Source organism: Melospiza georgiana, chromosome 2 (assembly GCF_028018845.1).
Source record: "Melospiza georgiana isolate bMelGeo1 chromosome 2, bMelGeo1.pri, whole genome shotgun sequence".
NCBI lineage: Eukaryota > Metazoa > Chordata > Aves > Passeriformes > Passerellidae > Melospiza > Melospiza georgiana.
This window is the reverse complement of record NC_080431.1, coordinates 24,537,589-24,554,379: the sequence shown is the minus strand read 5'-3', so window position 1 is coordinate 24,554,379 and position 16,791 is coordinate 24,537,589. Positions and strand designations below refer to the sequence as shown.

The 16,791-nt window shown below is 37.7% G+C and overlaps 1 protein-coding gene across 1 annotated transcript in view; it reads right to left on the bottom strand.

The window, feature by feature from the left end:
- The window catches only part of GABRG3 (gamma-aminobutyric acid type A receptor subunit gamma3), a 295,269-nt gene that overhangs the window by 127,672 nt on the left and 150,806 nt on the right, over window positions 1-16,791 (bottom strand). The window contains exons 4-5 of the mRNA XM_058018553.1: window positions 15,547-15,767; window positions 13,158-13,240 (exon numbers count right to left, since the gene is read on the bottom strand). Coding sequence (XP_057874536.1) covers window positions 13,158-13,240; window positions 15,547-15,767 — 304 coding nt within the window. The remainder of the gene's footprint in view (window positions 1-13,157; window positions 13,241-15,546; window positions 15,768-16,791) is intronic.

The window sequence follows — 16,791 nt, the reverse complement described above, 5'->3', positions numbered from 1 at the left end:
AAAATAAGTTCCTGCACAGTGAGGAGACCTCTAAGGGGAATAAAAGGAAAAATTTTGTATTTTGCTTGGCTTTTGAACACATGGCCTGTTTGTTTCAGTTTTTGGAAGAATCCCAAAATATTGATTAAGTTTACCTTGTTTGCATATAATATACCAGTGATTACTGGTGGCAACAACCATTGTACAGTAAAAAAATACAGAAAAAACTTTACCATTTCTAACAGGATAGATATTCAGCCATTAAAAAATATGTATCTATATAAATAGGAAGTGGCAGCAATTTTCAACTCTTTCCCAACTCCTCCCTGCTTTCTGGGAGTTCCTTAAGAAAGCCAATTGCGTTTTAAGACAAACACAATCAATTTAAGGGAAAGGTAGTTTTCCCAAGTAGATATTTGTACTTCTGAGTGTGAACGAACTTTTCTATTAAAAATAAAGCATATTTTAATATAAAAATGTATATTTTTAAATAAAAATTGTTTTGAATGAAAAAAAGATGTTACAATAGAGTCCATCAGATTGGAAGTGATGTCAGGATGTCTCTAGTTCAGCCTCCTGATAAAATTAAGGTTGAAACTAATTCACACCAGGTGTCTCAGGGCTTCCTCCAGTTGCATCTCAAAAACCTTCAAGGACAAAGATTTCACAATGTCTCTAAGAAAACCTTCTCCAATGCTTGATTGTCCTTGCTGATTTTTTGTTCCCTTCCATCAAGTCAGAACCTCCCCCACTTCAGGTGATGACCATTGCCACATTAATTCATGATGCACTTCAGTACAGTACCTGCCCAGTAGAGACTACAACCATGCACTGGCCATTAATGTGCTTTGCTTTGGCACATGCAATTATGCAAGATACTGGAGGGAAGACACCCTTTGGTGGCTGTGACAAATCATAGTGAACATGACTGCAGGTATAAGGGAGACTGTTATTCTGGAATCACAATGATACCTCAGTTTTCCTGCTGAAATTCCCATACAAGTAGTGACCAGTTCCAGCAGGCTGATTTTGAAATCTGGTAGCACCACAGACCAGGATTTTTGAATGTCAGTTCTGCTAAGCCTTTACATAAGAAATGTTGCTATATTTTGCACATAAATCAATAGAAACAGGCAGTACAAATCTCCCAGACAACTTTGAGATTTGCAAGTTGCTGGGAACAGCCTTTTATCTTTCTTTCTGCAGTCTCGTGTTGGTTAGAAAAGAAAAGCTCTAAAGATTTCAGGTATGGACTTTGGAGAAAGGTGTTGGGGACAAACAGAAAGAAAGGAAATCCAATGTTATAAACCACTTGGATATCTCAGTTTTCTTTTAATCATAAATGATATTTATCCAAGAGTTTGTGGTTGTCTTCTCTGACTGCCAGAGGCAAGCAGTGTTGTGTTACTGAAATACTGATTTTTCAGACAGCTGCTGTGAACAAATACACAATTCAGACCTCAAAGTTCCCTTGTGTTGAAAGTTATCACTTGCAGACAAACTTCTCCATGCTCATTTGGTCTAGCAGCTTCATTTGAAGTCAATCAATACAGGAATAAAATACCTGTAAGGTAGAAACATGCATTTCCTGCTGCTTTTTCTTCCTTTTAACTTAGAAAGACCAATTTTCCACAGTTAGAACATCAACAATAGTGAGTACCCTAAATGGCTACCAGTTTTTTTCCCTAAAGAAGTGGTATTTTTGCCCTCTTTCATAGAAATACATAGATAGTACTGTAATTGCAAAATAGCTACTATTCCTTTAGATATAGTATTATAGGTATATATTTTGAACTAAAATAAGCATATTGATTGCACCTTCCGCAGTGAAAAAATTAGAGAGACAGAAATAATTTAAAAACTGTAAAACAGCTACTGTGTGATCAGGCCATGCACAAACAAAATGAAAAAAATCTATTGAGAATCTTTCCATTGTCCTTTTAAGGTGAGATTTGAAATGAAACATATTTAGGAGTCAGGCGCTTCAGGTTGTGATATGATGGATTTGCCTTTCTGTTGATGACCAAAACATGGCAAAGTTAAAATGTATGTTCCCCAAAAAATTCACAGGAATAATCTCCTCTAAAATGAAAAAACAAAAAAAAATCCCTGAAATTTCTTCATGAGCTCTGAGCTCTGATGTTCAGCCTTCTTCAGTTCAAATGCCATGAGATATGAAGATTATTCCACTGCAACCCTGAAGATAATACTTTTAAAGCACAATTATAGGAAATGTACACTCAAATGTCAAATCAGTTAATGTAGTTAGAGGGAAGACTTATAAGCATAGGAGCATTGGAGTACCTCAAGGCCCTAACTAAATATTGACATATAATCCATTGAGAAAAGTTAAAGGCCAGACTGTTTGTCCATTTTGGAGGATTCACACTAGGATTTGTTCTTTTCTTTCCTTCATCCTGTTTAATTTTACCTGGCTGCAAGCATATTACTTGTCACCTTATTAGCCAAGAACATGGAAGTAATGAAAAGATTAAAAATTATTAAATATATTTTTTCTCATCCCTTCTCATTCTTCTAGTTGTGTCTGTGAGTATGTGTAGAAGGATGGCAGTCTGTGAGAGAAAGAAGAGCACAGATTATTTTTGTAGGTTTGTTCTTGTTATGCTGATTGTTTTCTTGTCAAGGGACAAAAGTAGAGCAGAAGATGGTGAGATCAGGAGTGATCTTCTTGTCCAATATGTCCACCTAAAAACTTCATGTTAGCCTTTCACACACATTATTTTATTCTCTAGTCAAACGACAGTTTCAATTAGGAGTTTATATAGCTTTAATATATCCTGGGCATGGTATAAAATACCTTGATCTAGGGACCAAGTCTAGGAACCTCATTCATTGTTTTGTTGCAAAAGAGACCCATGGCAAGCATGGAACAGCTCTGATGTGTTTTTGTACTAAACTGTGTTGCTGAGGATTAAAATAAAAAGATATTGATGAAGGACCTAAATACTGTGAACTGCAATTCATTCCACTTCCCAATAATCAGATTTGTTTTAACGAAAGTGTTGTTTTTTCACTGATGGTTGTTTTCTAGAGAAGAAACACTGAAGCCAAATGAGGCTCCCAGAGTTAACAAAAAAAAAAGGGCATTAACTGGGACCTTCCATGCACTGATGCACTCAGGGCTCGCCAAGCAGAAGAGACAGGTATAGTTGGCCTTGCTTCCCAGTGCTTACCAAGAGACATCAATGCAAGTGGAGCAAAGGCAACAGACTACATGAAACAAATAATCTGATTAAAGTGGCATGGCAACTGAGAGACCTGGGAGAACTTCTGAGCTCCCAGATTCTCCTACCCCGTTCTCCTGCCCCATAAAGTCACACACCAAAGACAGTTCTTTGGCCTTTCTGTGAAAGACGGTCAGGTAGAAAGGGCTAGAAAGGAAACTCAGTGCCCCCTGCAAAAGCTGTTGATTTGGCAAATCACCTCAGAACAGCGTGAACTTTTTCTTCAATTTACATGCCTCTCTATATTTATTTTCTTAAAACTGATGGAAAGATTTTATGGAATAATCAGCTCTTCCTGAGTTTTAATAGATTAGCAGCAAAATTGCCAGAAGTCACATTATAAAAAATTAGGGTAAAATAAATTACTTTTTAATATGCATGGCTAACCAAACATTAAATCATAACATAATTTCCATTCCACAGAAATAATCTCTCTATTTAGGTACACAAAATTGCAGGGTTTCTTAAAGTACCAACTAAAAATCTACATCCTATGGGAGAACATAAAAATACTTTTTTAAAAATTTATTTACATTTCATGTCTTGAGGTGTGTTCTCACTTTCCCCCCTTAAAACTTATCACTTGTTTGTCTGAGGGGCTGTGTGGTAGGAAAAGGCATAATCCCATCTTATATTGTTTTGACAGAAAAATATGCTACCTAACTATAGAAGAGGATTAAAAAGTTATTATCTGTCATACAGCATGCCCTTTACACAAAGTTAATCCCTTTTAAGGAGACTGACCTGCACTTCATAGCAAGGGATACAGCCAGGCAAACTTCAGCAATGCTCCTCTTAGAGGAACAGATGAGCAGGGCACTTCCCTGATGGTCCTCTAGCTCTGTGAGGAAAACAACACTCAAAGCTGCATGACTGCCTCACTCTCTTTTCCCAGCTCCATCAACACTTAGGACATGCTTTTGTTTTTCCATGAATTTTTCAGCATCAGAAGCAAGAAAAAGATGGGACTTTATTCTGCGTTTCCAGACTGCCTTGTTTTTTCCACGCGGAGTTAAAAGTAAATAAAATTGACAAGACAAGGCTAATGAGTTGAGGACTTGATGTTTTCATCTTATCTTTTGAGTCTGTTACAAGTAAACCCTTAATGGCTTCTACTAACTCCATTCTCACCTCTCAGCCAAGCCTGGCAAAAGTAACAAGCATCAGCTGGGCTCCAGCCAAGATGAGTTTAATTTGAGAGTCAATATTCAGTGTTTTTGTTACACTTCTGTGGAGTACTGCAGGTGTTCTGGCTGACCTTGGCAGCCCTGGTCTCTCTTCATTCTCCTTTTCTCTTCTTCTCCATTACTTGGTATTTGTTCTGGATCTGACACAGGTTTGTTACCTTTTGTTTATCAAAATCCCAAAAGGTTTCTTTATACTTTGAAGAAATTCTGCAGCAATTCTTCATTTCTTATAAGAAGACCAGTAAGTTCAAACATACAGTTCTCATGGTTTGGAGATAATTTACTGTAATTTTTAATTTTTACAGTGGCCGCTGAGGTAACTATGGAAGACAATAACACAATCAATTTTTTTTTCTGATACGCTCTTTAAAACCACTAAAGCAGTTAGAAAATGACATGCTCTTTGTTTCTTTAAAAATTGGGAATGTATTGTACTAGAGATGTAAAATAGCTAGAACCTTCTGGATTCAATCAAGTTTGTCTTTTGCCTTTGGAAATGTGCAAATTAGAGTAGGAGAAAGGATATGTTGCAACTTTATGTTGCTCAGCAGGGGCTACCTGGACTTGTAATTTCATATTTTATGTAATATTTTATGAGGTACATTTCAATTACATTAAGGGAGGCTACAAGGAATAAAAGCAGTTTATTATACCAGCATTTGCTGCACTGCAAAGAAAGGAATACCAAATAAGCTATGTTGTAACATCTGCACACACACAGTGAAGCACGAATTGTGGAAGGTGTCTTTGCAAATTTCTTCAAGAATTAAGATAATTATGAAAGACCCTTGCCTGGTTTCTCTGATTTCTTACACCTGGGGATCAAGAATTCTTGCAATCGATGGAAAGCGCCCTTAGTCATCTGTCAGATCAGTCCCTGAGGGCAGTACCCCAGGGATTTCTACTGGTTCACAAGGTTCCCCTTATTGTCCTGGTCTTTAAATCTTACCCATAAGCTGCTGACCGAGTCAAGGCCATTCTCCAGAGACATTCTGTCCATTTCTTGGTGTGGTTGGGAACCCTTGCATCACCTTCCTGTCCCATCCCTGCTGGACAACCATGACTAAAAGTCATGGATGGCTACAGGTTGGAACAACACGGCGACATTTTCCAGTCATATAATTGCTACAGTGTGTCAAAATCAGCCATTCCTTACACTAAAAATCATGTTGCAAGAGACTGTGTCTGTCTCCTCCTGGTGCTCTAAATATCACAAACACGAGCTCTGTCTATCAGATTTTACAAGTGTAGGGCTGCCAGGACTCCACAGCTAATGGACCAGCCCCTCCCTAACGATCAGATTAATCTGAAAACCAATTATCAAAGACCTAAATAAGCAGCTAACAGTAACAGGAACACAAAGTTCATAATAGGTGTTATATTACATTTGAGGGTTAAAACTATTTTCTTTCTGCCAATGGCGCATTTGTCACGCTGTCAAATGTCTGCTTAAAAAAAGATAAAAAGAACAGATTCACATTGGCACATGATGAGATGCTTAAAGGGGTTTTAGCTTCAAATACACACTGAATTTCTTAAGATCTGTGATGAAATCATGGGAACTAACAATGACTATCACATGGCAGAGATTCCAGGGCCTGTTGCTGATACATTCAGCTTTCAGATATGCAATCAGCCACGTCTTGCTTCAGCACTTCCTCTTACTTTCAACTGACACCATAAGCACAACTTAGCTACATATATTCTTGCCAAAAATAACTGGCTCTCAGGCAGGTTTTTCCTTTTCTAAAATTTTTGAGGCTGATTTTTTTTTAATTGTACTAATAGAAAACACAGAAAAATAAGACTGGTTGCTTTGAAAGGCTAGACTGCACCTGGGATTTTTAAGACTTCCAGTCTCCTTGTATAAGCGTAAGTAAGAGCTGGGGGGTCCTGTCCATGAAATACAATTGCCTGTATTAAATTTCAGATCCAGGAATAACAGCACTTTTTTTTGCTCTGAAGCAGGTTGCCTAGAGAGCTTGTTTCATAACATGGGCATCCCATCTTCCTCAGACATTTGTGCAGGGCAAACGGAGATGCTGAGGATCCTTGGAAGACCGCTGCAAAACTGAGGCAGATGCCAGGTTCCTGGAATAGCCTACCATCAATCCAGAGAGTCTCTGGAAGACTGTGCTGGCCCCAAGATATCATGAGTTAAGCATTTTAGGCTTCACTAATTAGCACTTACTGTAATTTTACTCTAGGGTTTCATTTTCACTGGAAGTAATGGCAGCTGCTCCCTCTCCAGAGGAGCCTTCAATCTTGTGGAGAAAAATTGCACTATAAAAGGAGAGAGACATTTGGTCTGCTACCAGTGCAAAATCTTAGCTCTTTGTGAGGAACTGGAGCATGGAATGAATTACCATGAATGAACCAGGGCCCTCAGTTCTGCCTGATCACTAAGGAGGCAGCAGTCAACCCATGACCCTGGGGGAGTTTCACTGCTTTTTTTACCAAAGAAATATAATTTATGTACTAGTGGTTGTCAGATGCAATATCAATAGTACACTTTCACTACAACATGTTGCATAAATTTGTAGCCATAAATGTTTAAAAAGGTGCCACTAATATACCTTGAACAATGAGACACAATGCTAACAGAAACAGTAGTGCCAAAATAATACTTACAATTTGGCACAAATCTACCATAAATTTAATGTAGAAAGTATAATTTTAGTACTGAGTGTACTATAACATCATGGATGAAATTTGAACAGTTTCATAAAAATACATCATATTTGAGAAATTAGATAAAAGTTAGCAGAACTTGCAATGAAAATTAACTTGTAATAATTATTATGAGTCTTGCCTTGGCTATAAAATACAGTCATAAAAATATAAAGATACTTAATGCAGTGTCTCTTACGTATTGAGAAATTTATTGAGTCACACAGAGAAAAGCAGTAGTGAATTAGTCAGTAGTGAGTAGTCAAGAAATTAGATAAATATTCCAATATTGATTCCCCAGGATACAGTACAACACTCCCTGGGAATCTAACTTATGTTAGGCAAAAAAAAGAAACATCCTTAGGGAATTTTAAGGAAACCTAAGGAGAGTTAAAACTGAGCAATGCAGTAGCAGAATACATTCAGAAAAGCTACTGGAATGACGAAATGAAATTGCATAAGATTATAATCTATTTTAAATTCACTGTATCCTGGCGTCATTGTAGGCATAGGTACCTCAGGAAGAAATGCTTAGAAACATTAATGCTCACAGGCTAACAAAGGCGAAGAAGATCCCTACCGAGCCATGCACACCTCAGAAATCTTTGGGATGATCAAATTTTCCTTGAATATTGTCTTGCACACTAGCCAAGCTATTTGAAAAAAATGTGTAATTAAAACAGTTTAAGAAAGGGGAAATGAAATAAGAAGATATGGGAATGCCTGTGTAAGAGAAGAATTAGCAGATGAATAGGAGGAGGGATGTGTCACAGATATGCTTCACATATTATGCTCATTAATTGGCATATATGACAAAAGACATATGCTAAATACAGAGCTTGGGAGGAAACTTCAAAGGACAAATTTTCCATAAATATATTTCTTTATTCTTCTTTGTAAGACCTCTCTATATTGACTATTCTCTGAAAAAGACAGTCTTCTGAAGAGAAGGATGGATGCAAACAAATATTACTACCTTCCAAGAAGAGGAAAAAGTGGCAATAGCTAAAATATGCTCATCACAAGAACTGGCTCAAGAATTCCATTGATGCCCCATGATCTGGCTCAGCCCATTACAGAAAGCACAGATGGAAATTCAGATCTGGATTAAAGCTCGTTCTGCACATTACAATGCCTTCCCAGCATCTTTAATGAAACTCCTCTTGAGACATGAACATTAAGCTGTGCTCCTTCTGGCCTGTTCTTCATCAGAAGTAAATTTCTGCCCTCAGACTGTATTAATGACTCTGCTGATCACAAAGGAGATGAAACAAAGCACAGCTCATTCCACAAAACCAGCAATTACTTTTCTAGGCTAGGAGAAACATATTAAAATGGGTGATGACAGCTAGTTGTGTTAGAAATTAATGATACAAGGCTCAAAGTACTGATTGCATATCCATAAGAGGTTTCATGTTCAAAGGGGGAACATTTGATTGAACTGAGTTTATATTTAGAAAAATGGGATCTGTTCCTTTCAAGCACTATGTTAGATTTGGATAAATTTCTTTTAAAAGCATTGCACATTTCCTTCAGGTTTTTTTCCTGCAATACTTGCTATGCTTTTGTATGTCACTTTAAAAAAACCCCAAAACAACTCTGACATTTAAAAGGCAAAACTTATTTCATTTAAGTCCTGACTGAACAAACTGGACCATCAATAGCTGGAAATCTTGCTTTCTCCTATTTTAAACTAACTAAAAGTAACTGAATTCTTTGTGAACCTTTGTATAAGTATTTTGGTGTTTGCAGTAAGAATGGCATTCTGGGCATGCCCACCTCTTCCTGTCTTGCAGCCATTCTCCAATAATGGGCAGCTCAAGACACCAGACCTTCTCACTAGGGAGCAGATCAGTAATTGCCTATAAAGGGTGCCACAATTCAGCAGTGAGAAAAACAAACCAGTGAAAACCCATTAATCAATTTGGTCACTTTTTTTTTTTTTTTAATTTTTATTTTTATTTTGGCATCTTGCACTGTAGCTCAGTGCTACTGCATCTGGTAAAGCCCCAGGCATGGCCTTACAGATTGTTTCAGACCTCAGGTATGCAGCTAGCACACATTCCCACCACAAACCTCCTTGGACATCATTAAAAAGTTAGTTGACCAGATGCTCAAAACAAGGTGCAATGGACTTGTCAGCTTCAGTTTGTCATGGCTTTCATATGCTGTCACCTGAAGGAGTGTCAAGTTAATCTTGAGCACATGTATGGGGAGGGGAGATTTCTGCTGGTCTGGAAAAAATGAAGACCTCAAACAATTAACTGTTACACAGCTTTGGGTGCAAACATTCTCACATTATTTTTACAGCATGCTTAGTCCCCTCAAATCAAGAAAATCCAGAACATTCAACAGTCTCACCAGTGACTGAAAAAGGAAAACTAAAACCATGTAAGCTAGCTAGAAAGCAGTCACATGATAACTCTAATGCTGAAGAGTTCTTTCAAGTAGCTTAGCCATACAGCCCCTTTTTCCTGCTCTTTAATCTGTAATGCTTTTATCCCTCAGAATAAAAAAGTAGTGGCTGTTACTACAGTGATCTTGTTATGCTTGATGGCTCCCAATGTACTGTTGTTCTAGTGCTCTGTTCAAACACTTGTGAGTCGTTATAATATTTGAGCCCCCACAGTTCCCTGCAGAAGAAGTTTCACAATTAATGTGCTTAACTTTTCATTCCCAGTCTGCCTTTTTTTGCTTGTGTTTTATTTATTTCTTCTTGTGTTGATATCATCCTTCAGACTGAACACCTTCTCTTACTTCCTGAAGTTTATGTGAATTCTAACTACCTCAATAAACTAAATTTTATGGCAGCATCCTGTTAGTATTTCCAAAATGCTCAAATCAATGCTGAATAGAGATAACCAAGACAGTTTAATGTGCTATTTGAGTGCCAAAAGCAGCACAGCAGCCTCCCTTGGCTCAGGAGGATAAATTAACCCAAATGAAGAATGACAGTGACAGAATATTTTTACGTAGTTGCATATAGTACTTTAAAACCATGTGAAGAGTGATTATACAGAGCAAAATCTATCCAAGACTGCTTTAGTGCAATGAAGTCACAGCATTGACTCTTTCTTCACATTTACAGGGAAATGCACATTCATACCATGCCTTGCTGTAGCTCGTTAGGGAGAAATCCTGCTTGGCACATGTGGTTGATCAAACCAATCTGGTGCATGGAACAGACACAAACTGTCACATGGCACAGCAGCCCTGCATTTTGTTACTGGGATCAACTTCTCCATAAGCAGTGTGCTGAGTGCACATCTACACAAGAACAGCAACGGCAGACACACACAAACCACAAGGCCTGATAGGCCAGACGAGTCACCTCCTCATGTCACCCCACACACAAAATGTGCACAGGTTGAAGAGCTTCAGATTATGTCAATACTTTTTAAGTCCTGTAAAAGAAACTAGAGAGCTCTAGGAACTTGTTCTTGAACAAGATTCTCCACAGGGAGGGGTAGGTGTAACTACTGTTAGCACACTGAGATGAGTCCTTTTTATAAGCCACTGCTTTCTCCTTATTCATCCTGGCACCAGATGAAGTAGAGCTCAGCATTCCCACTGAGGGAACATCAATTGTCCCCAGAGTAACAACAGGGTTAGGTGTGAATTAGCTGGCACTAGAGGTAAATATTCTAGAAAAAAAAATTAAGATGAGTTTCATTATTTCTGAAATATCAAGGGAAATTTATATAAAAAGTCATAAATTTCAAATATTACACTTCATTTGTGTGTAGAGGTGTGTGGAATATTTCTTGAAACTTGTGCTTCTTTGTGTCTGCCTACAGTGGAAACTAAAAAGATTTGTCTGTGTGCTGAGGAACAAATGGAAGGGAAGAAGGGGGAAGCAGAGCTGAGCTGTGAATTCTATAAAGGTTATTATTTCATTCAAAGGCATACATCTTGGAATCCCTAATCAGCTTGTCCCTTCAGAAACTTGTCATAGAAGGCAGTAATAAATCATTCATGCATTCACTCACACATTCACTTCCTGAGTCCCACTGAGTGCTGTCTAGCTAGAGACTGCTGGGAATGTACACAAGACTGAAAATACAAGTGAGTTATGTAACAAACTAATCATACAGGAGATGTCCTGTATGATGGCAATAGCAGCATTAAAACTGTTCAAGGAAAAAAATGTAATTCAGTATGAATCTAAAGAAATAAACCCTTGTAGTCAACATGACCAAAAATGTTGACAAAACTATAAAATATTATTTTAACATTCCTCTACAGGATCCTCCATCTGGAAAGAAACTACAAAGAAGATACACAGGAACTGCAACACATTCATATTTTGCTTTATCCAATGTAATCTCCATCTCCATAGACAGTAGTACATGTCTGATGGAAACGCATGTACATTCCAAGGTCATAAATGTTATGAGCTACTAGATCAAAATTAGGAGGAACATTTGCAAAATGTATTTGGAACTTTGCCATGGAGCAGAGCCTGCTGAAGTACCCACTGATATCCTTTCTCCTTCAATAAAAACCATAGAGCATAACTTACTTCCATTTAGCAACTGTCTAGCTATTAGGGAATGCAAGGTTTGAAGTGACTTCCTGTTTACTGGAGTTCACTTTCTTTGAATAGTGCTATCACAGGAACACTAGAATTTATGTGGTTTAATTAGTGTCTTTGGACTTCAACCAAAATTTTAGTAGGTTTCCTTAAATCTCTGGAATTTGATTTTTAAGTTCACAAACCTTTCCCAGCTCTTCAACAAAACAACAGCAGATTGCCACAAGAGCAGTTTTATGTAGTAACTAAAGATAGCTGAGGTGCATAGAGTTCAGTGACAAGTGTTCGTGAGCAGGAAAGCTCCTTCAGGAGCTATCTTCCTCTTGTAGTTGAATATGCATCTATTATACACACCTGAATTAAGCAAACAACTGTGTACTTCTGCCCAGATTCACTTATACATACAAAATTCAAAAAATTGGCAACATAGAGGTAGAATTTTAGAGGACAGGGAGATATTTATATGACAGATTTTTTTTTTTTTTTAATTCCTGCATAAAAAGAAAAATAAATCCCGGGTCAGAAATTCAAATCTGTTTTTTGATTGTGGATCACTGTTTGTATAATATTTATAAACAGAAATATATACCATCACAATAGCATATTTATTATGAAAATATTCAATAGTGTTATTCTTCTATCACTTTAAAAGGGATTAGGGAGTTAATCTCGTTTCTAAATAGATGGACAAAATTATACATTTTCCTTTCACTTTCTGAAGAACACATATCCTGAGTCTTAGAGATTGTCAAGATTAAAATCTTTTGTGGAGATCCTTATAAAAATGTTTTTAAAACCTTTGCATTGTGTGGTTTTGGATTACAAAACTGTGCAGGTATTCCTATGAACAGACAGCTCTCAAAGTTTTCTAAATGAATCAGTATGAAGATAACTTCTCAGAGTAATATTGGACCCCAGAATTAACTCACCTGACTTTTGTTTTCCATACATTTTCCCATATATTTGTTTTGTCTGTTAGGAAGGTTTTAAATATGCCAGCAACACAACATACAACACAACACTGGGACTGCTGGCAAAGCTGAGCAATAAAAGGAAAATGAGATTTACAGTAGCTGCACCATTTACTTTTACTAGGAAACAGAGAGGCATTACCAGGCTATGTGCTATAAACTCAGATGTTCAGAGATTGCTGGGCATGTCCCCATGCTGTGCACCTTTCCCAGAAAACTGTGGTTTCAATTCTCATTTGCAATGTCAAGTGATTGTATAAATTAACGTGGCACAGACTGGTAGGAATATCTGCTTAGTTTGTAACTATGGTATCAGCTAAAAAGTCTGATTCTAATAAAAATAACAGAGTAAATCTGCAGGAGACTTCATGTCATAAGTCCATTGATCAGAAGTGCAAGAGAGGATAACAAAAATTCCCTAAATATTTGAGCAAACCTATAGTTCTTCTACTGGTTATGGAACAATTGACCAGCTATGGAACCTGTTTTTTTGGTTATGGAACCTGACAGAAATCAGCATTAAACTCATGCCCCTGCATACACAGGAATAAGGCATCAAAGAAGCACTTACAGCTGGAGAATATCAGAGGACAGGAGTGTTCATCCATGGGGAAGTTGTGCAGCTGCAGCTGGCACTCAGCGTTGATGGTAAGCCTGTGAAGAAACCAAGGGTCTGTGTTATTGTGTGCCAGTACAGGCAATAGCCAGAGCAGGAGGCAGGGAAACCTTAAGCATCATGCAAGAATGCTTTGATATCCACAAGTAAGGCCTGAAAGGAAAGAACCATATTTTCAGATTGTTCATTGGCTATTTAAGCCTGATACAAAGCAGCGACAATTATCTTAAATAATTTCAGACACATGATCAAGACTTTCTGGATCCCAGGGAATCTGTGCATATGTGTTTCTCTAGACAATTCATCACAGAAGGTTCTGGGATGAAAACAACTGTTCTTTACAAAAATAACAGGAAACATGGATGATGTTGTATGCAATTCCACAAAATCTGAACTTCAGAGGGAAACTTATAAAAATATTCTCCATGTGTACTTATAGCACTTAAAATTCTTTCAATTTCTTCAGGCTGTCTCTCTAAAACCTAATAAATCTCTATATGCCATTCTTGTCATACAGATGCAACAAACAGATCAGCAGAAACATCTTCATCTCTACTTGAAAGCTGCTTTTACATGACATCCCTAAAACAAAGTATGCTACGAACACAGCCAATTTTAAAATTACTGATAAAAATCAACAATCTTCAGTCTAATAGCCTACAAAGTGAATGTACTTACTCAGGGAAATCGAATTAAGTGCTAGTTTATTGTAGTCTTTTAAAAAAATGCTACATAGTTTCATGACAGAATAATGCATGTGGGCCATGCAGGTTTTTCCTTTTGGAAAATAAATAAAAGATTTAAAACTTTATGGTGAAAGGTTTCTGTCACAGATATAGGATGGCACAGAGAAAAACTGTCTTGGAACAGGTCACCTGTGAGGAATTTAATTATTGAAGTAAATTTCCCTTATTATTAAATGATTGCACTGCCACTAGAAGATTTGCAGTGTTGCAGCAGCAGGGCATTCACACCCTAAAAGGGGCAGGGAAGAAGATGGAGCATGGCTGCACCTTGTACACTTCCTCCTGTACACACAACACCCATCAACACCTGACAGCACCAGGGCACACACTAGCTACCTCTTCCACGTCACACCAATCCTGACACTTAGGTGAATTTGGTTTGAATTACACAGTGTTAACAATGATCATTCCAACAGCTTTTCCTGTGTAAAAAGGAGGTCGACCTGAGAGATCAAAAAGGACTCAAAACATCTTTCACAAACTAGAAATGCTCATTCCAATGGGTCAAGTATTAACATAATTTTAGCTGGTTTAGACAAATTTTGTAGTCCACTTGACAAATAGTTTCTTTAGTGAGAGGTATGTAAGCCTAACTACTATTATGTAGATAATTGGCCTGAAATACTGAAACAGAACTTCATGGAAAAAAACCCAACCAAATACATAATCAAAATCTCCTGAGAGAAAAAAATCAAAAACAATAACCCAACCAAGAGAATATTGGAGCAGACACCTTAATCCCCAAACTCTTCAGCTAAAGGCAAATGCAATAAGCAAAAGCTCTTCACAGTAGAACAAGCCTAAGAAGGAAAAGGCACTAGAAATATCAACAGCTTTTCCAGATGTTTATTTCCTTTCTTATTGTTTTCCAAAGACTTTGTATTGGAGCCCAACAGCAGCTGCAAGTGTGATCTGCCCTCTCAGGTGCACTGAGAGGGCTGAACACAACCACAGAAGAAAATGTAGCGTGAAAGGCACATCTCTAAAACAGTTTCCCTTGTGGAACATGGCTTATGGCAAAACTCCCTTCTGAACATCTCATCTCTTCCACAAGTAAACACATATTTTGATTCCACAGGCTTTTTAAAATGCAAATATATACAGTATTTCTAATACCATATAGTTGATTTTATCACAAAGATTAGAAAACTGTAAAAGCCTTTCCTCCAGCAATTCACCCTTGTGATGAGATGTGACAGACTATCTTTCAGCATGACTTATTTGAAGAATCAAGTATTGGCATTAGCATGAATCTAAAAATGCTTTATCCAACCCTGCATCTAACTCTGATCAAAAAGGCTTTTGACAGGTTTTATGGGACTACATATTCCCGATTTTATTACAAGCACTAAAATGCCCAGCTTGTGCAATTTAGACTGACTTATTTCCCATTTCTCAAGGTTGCTTTCATAGAAAGACAAGACTTTGTTTTTTAAACTTAGCAGTACTTATGCCTGAATAATTAAATATTTGCAAAGGGTGGCCACATACGCATCAGGAAGAAAACAGCAGAGGAGAGCAAAGATATTGCTGAAAATTACTCTTACTACACCAGAGCTGGGAGAAGCTTTCAGCCCTGCACCTTGCCAAGTGCTCACCTGAGGGTGTACAAGATCTTGCCATCATTCCATATGCGGAGGAGCTGGTTGGGGGTGGTGATCCAGTGGGCCTCTGCTGTCTTTGAGTTACGAAATATCGTGTCTGGGATCCAGATCAAGCCAACCATGTTGCTGTTCAGAGTCAGTATCTTCATGGTGCTGTTGAAACGAAGACGGCTGTCTGTCCACGTCTGGGCAAAAAATATATCAATTTGATATTCCTGCAAAGAAAGCATGATACATCAATTGAAATCAGTTCCACATTTCATACTATTTGGTGTTTGACTAAGTCTGTTCTGGTGCAGATCAACAGGGTATATGTTCTGGCCAATGGAGCTATGTTTTCTTTTTCGACTGCCTTAGGAATATTTTTTTTTCCATTTTTTTTCACCCTTTTATTTTTATATCTAGCTGCCTAATGAAACATGCTAAACATCTCACTTCCATTAGTCCTGTGCCGTAACAATTTCAGCATTAGCACATTCTTTTTCATTGTCTCTGAAAAGTCACAGCTAAAAGGTATAATTTACAGAGACTTCTTTGTCATAGAACTGATAAGAGACATGAAAGATGAACAGGACCAACAGACATAAGCTAGAGAATAGTAAATTCCCCTGATTATAGCGATGCTTTTTAGGGAAGAGGTTGTGTAAATGCAATAAAATAATTTTCCCATTTGCTACCAATTATTCAGCGACGCTTTCTCAGGCCACATTGCAGCAGAGTGAAAAGGCAGGCATGTGCTCCTTTACAGACCCTGATTCTAAGAGCTGAACACTCATCCCTGAATATGCTAATACCTTAATTTACATTAAATTTGTCCTTCCATTTACTCCATGTTTTACTGTTCTGTTCCTGTAGGTAAGCCATCATAGTACATATAAATGCAGAAATTAAAGTACACATGGACAGACAAAATTATACAGGTGAACATATAAACACCATGGTTTATACACTTAAGCCCCATGGAAGAAATTGTATTTTAATTTTGTATTTGAACTGTGAATTCAAGCCACCAGAGGCTGGAAAAGGTCATGCTACATTTGCTTGTGTTCCTCTTCCTCTATTCAAAGACGGAAAAATGAATAATAGACTGCTCTATTTTTGAACTCAGGGAAACATCCGAGTCCATCATGCAATACCCTCCCAATACCACAGGGCTGGCTGTCACAGGGATGACGTTTGATGATGTGGCACAAAGTGTGTGCTCTGCAGCAGGGGCTAATACAGGGCTTGGGAACAATC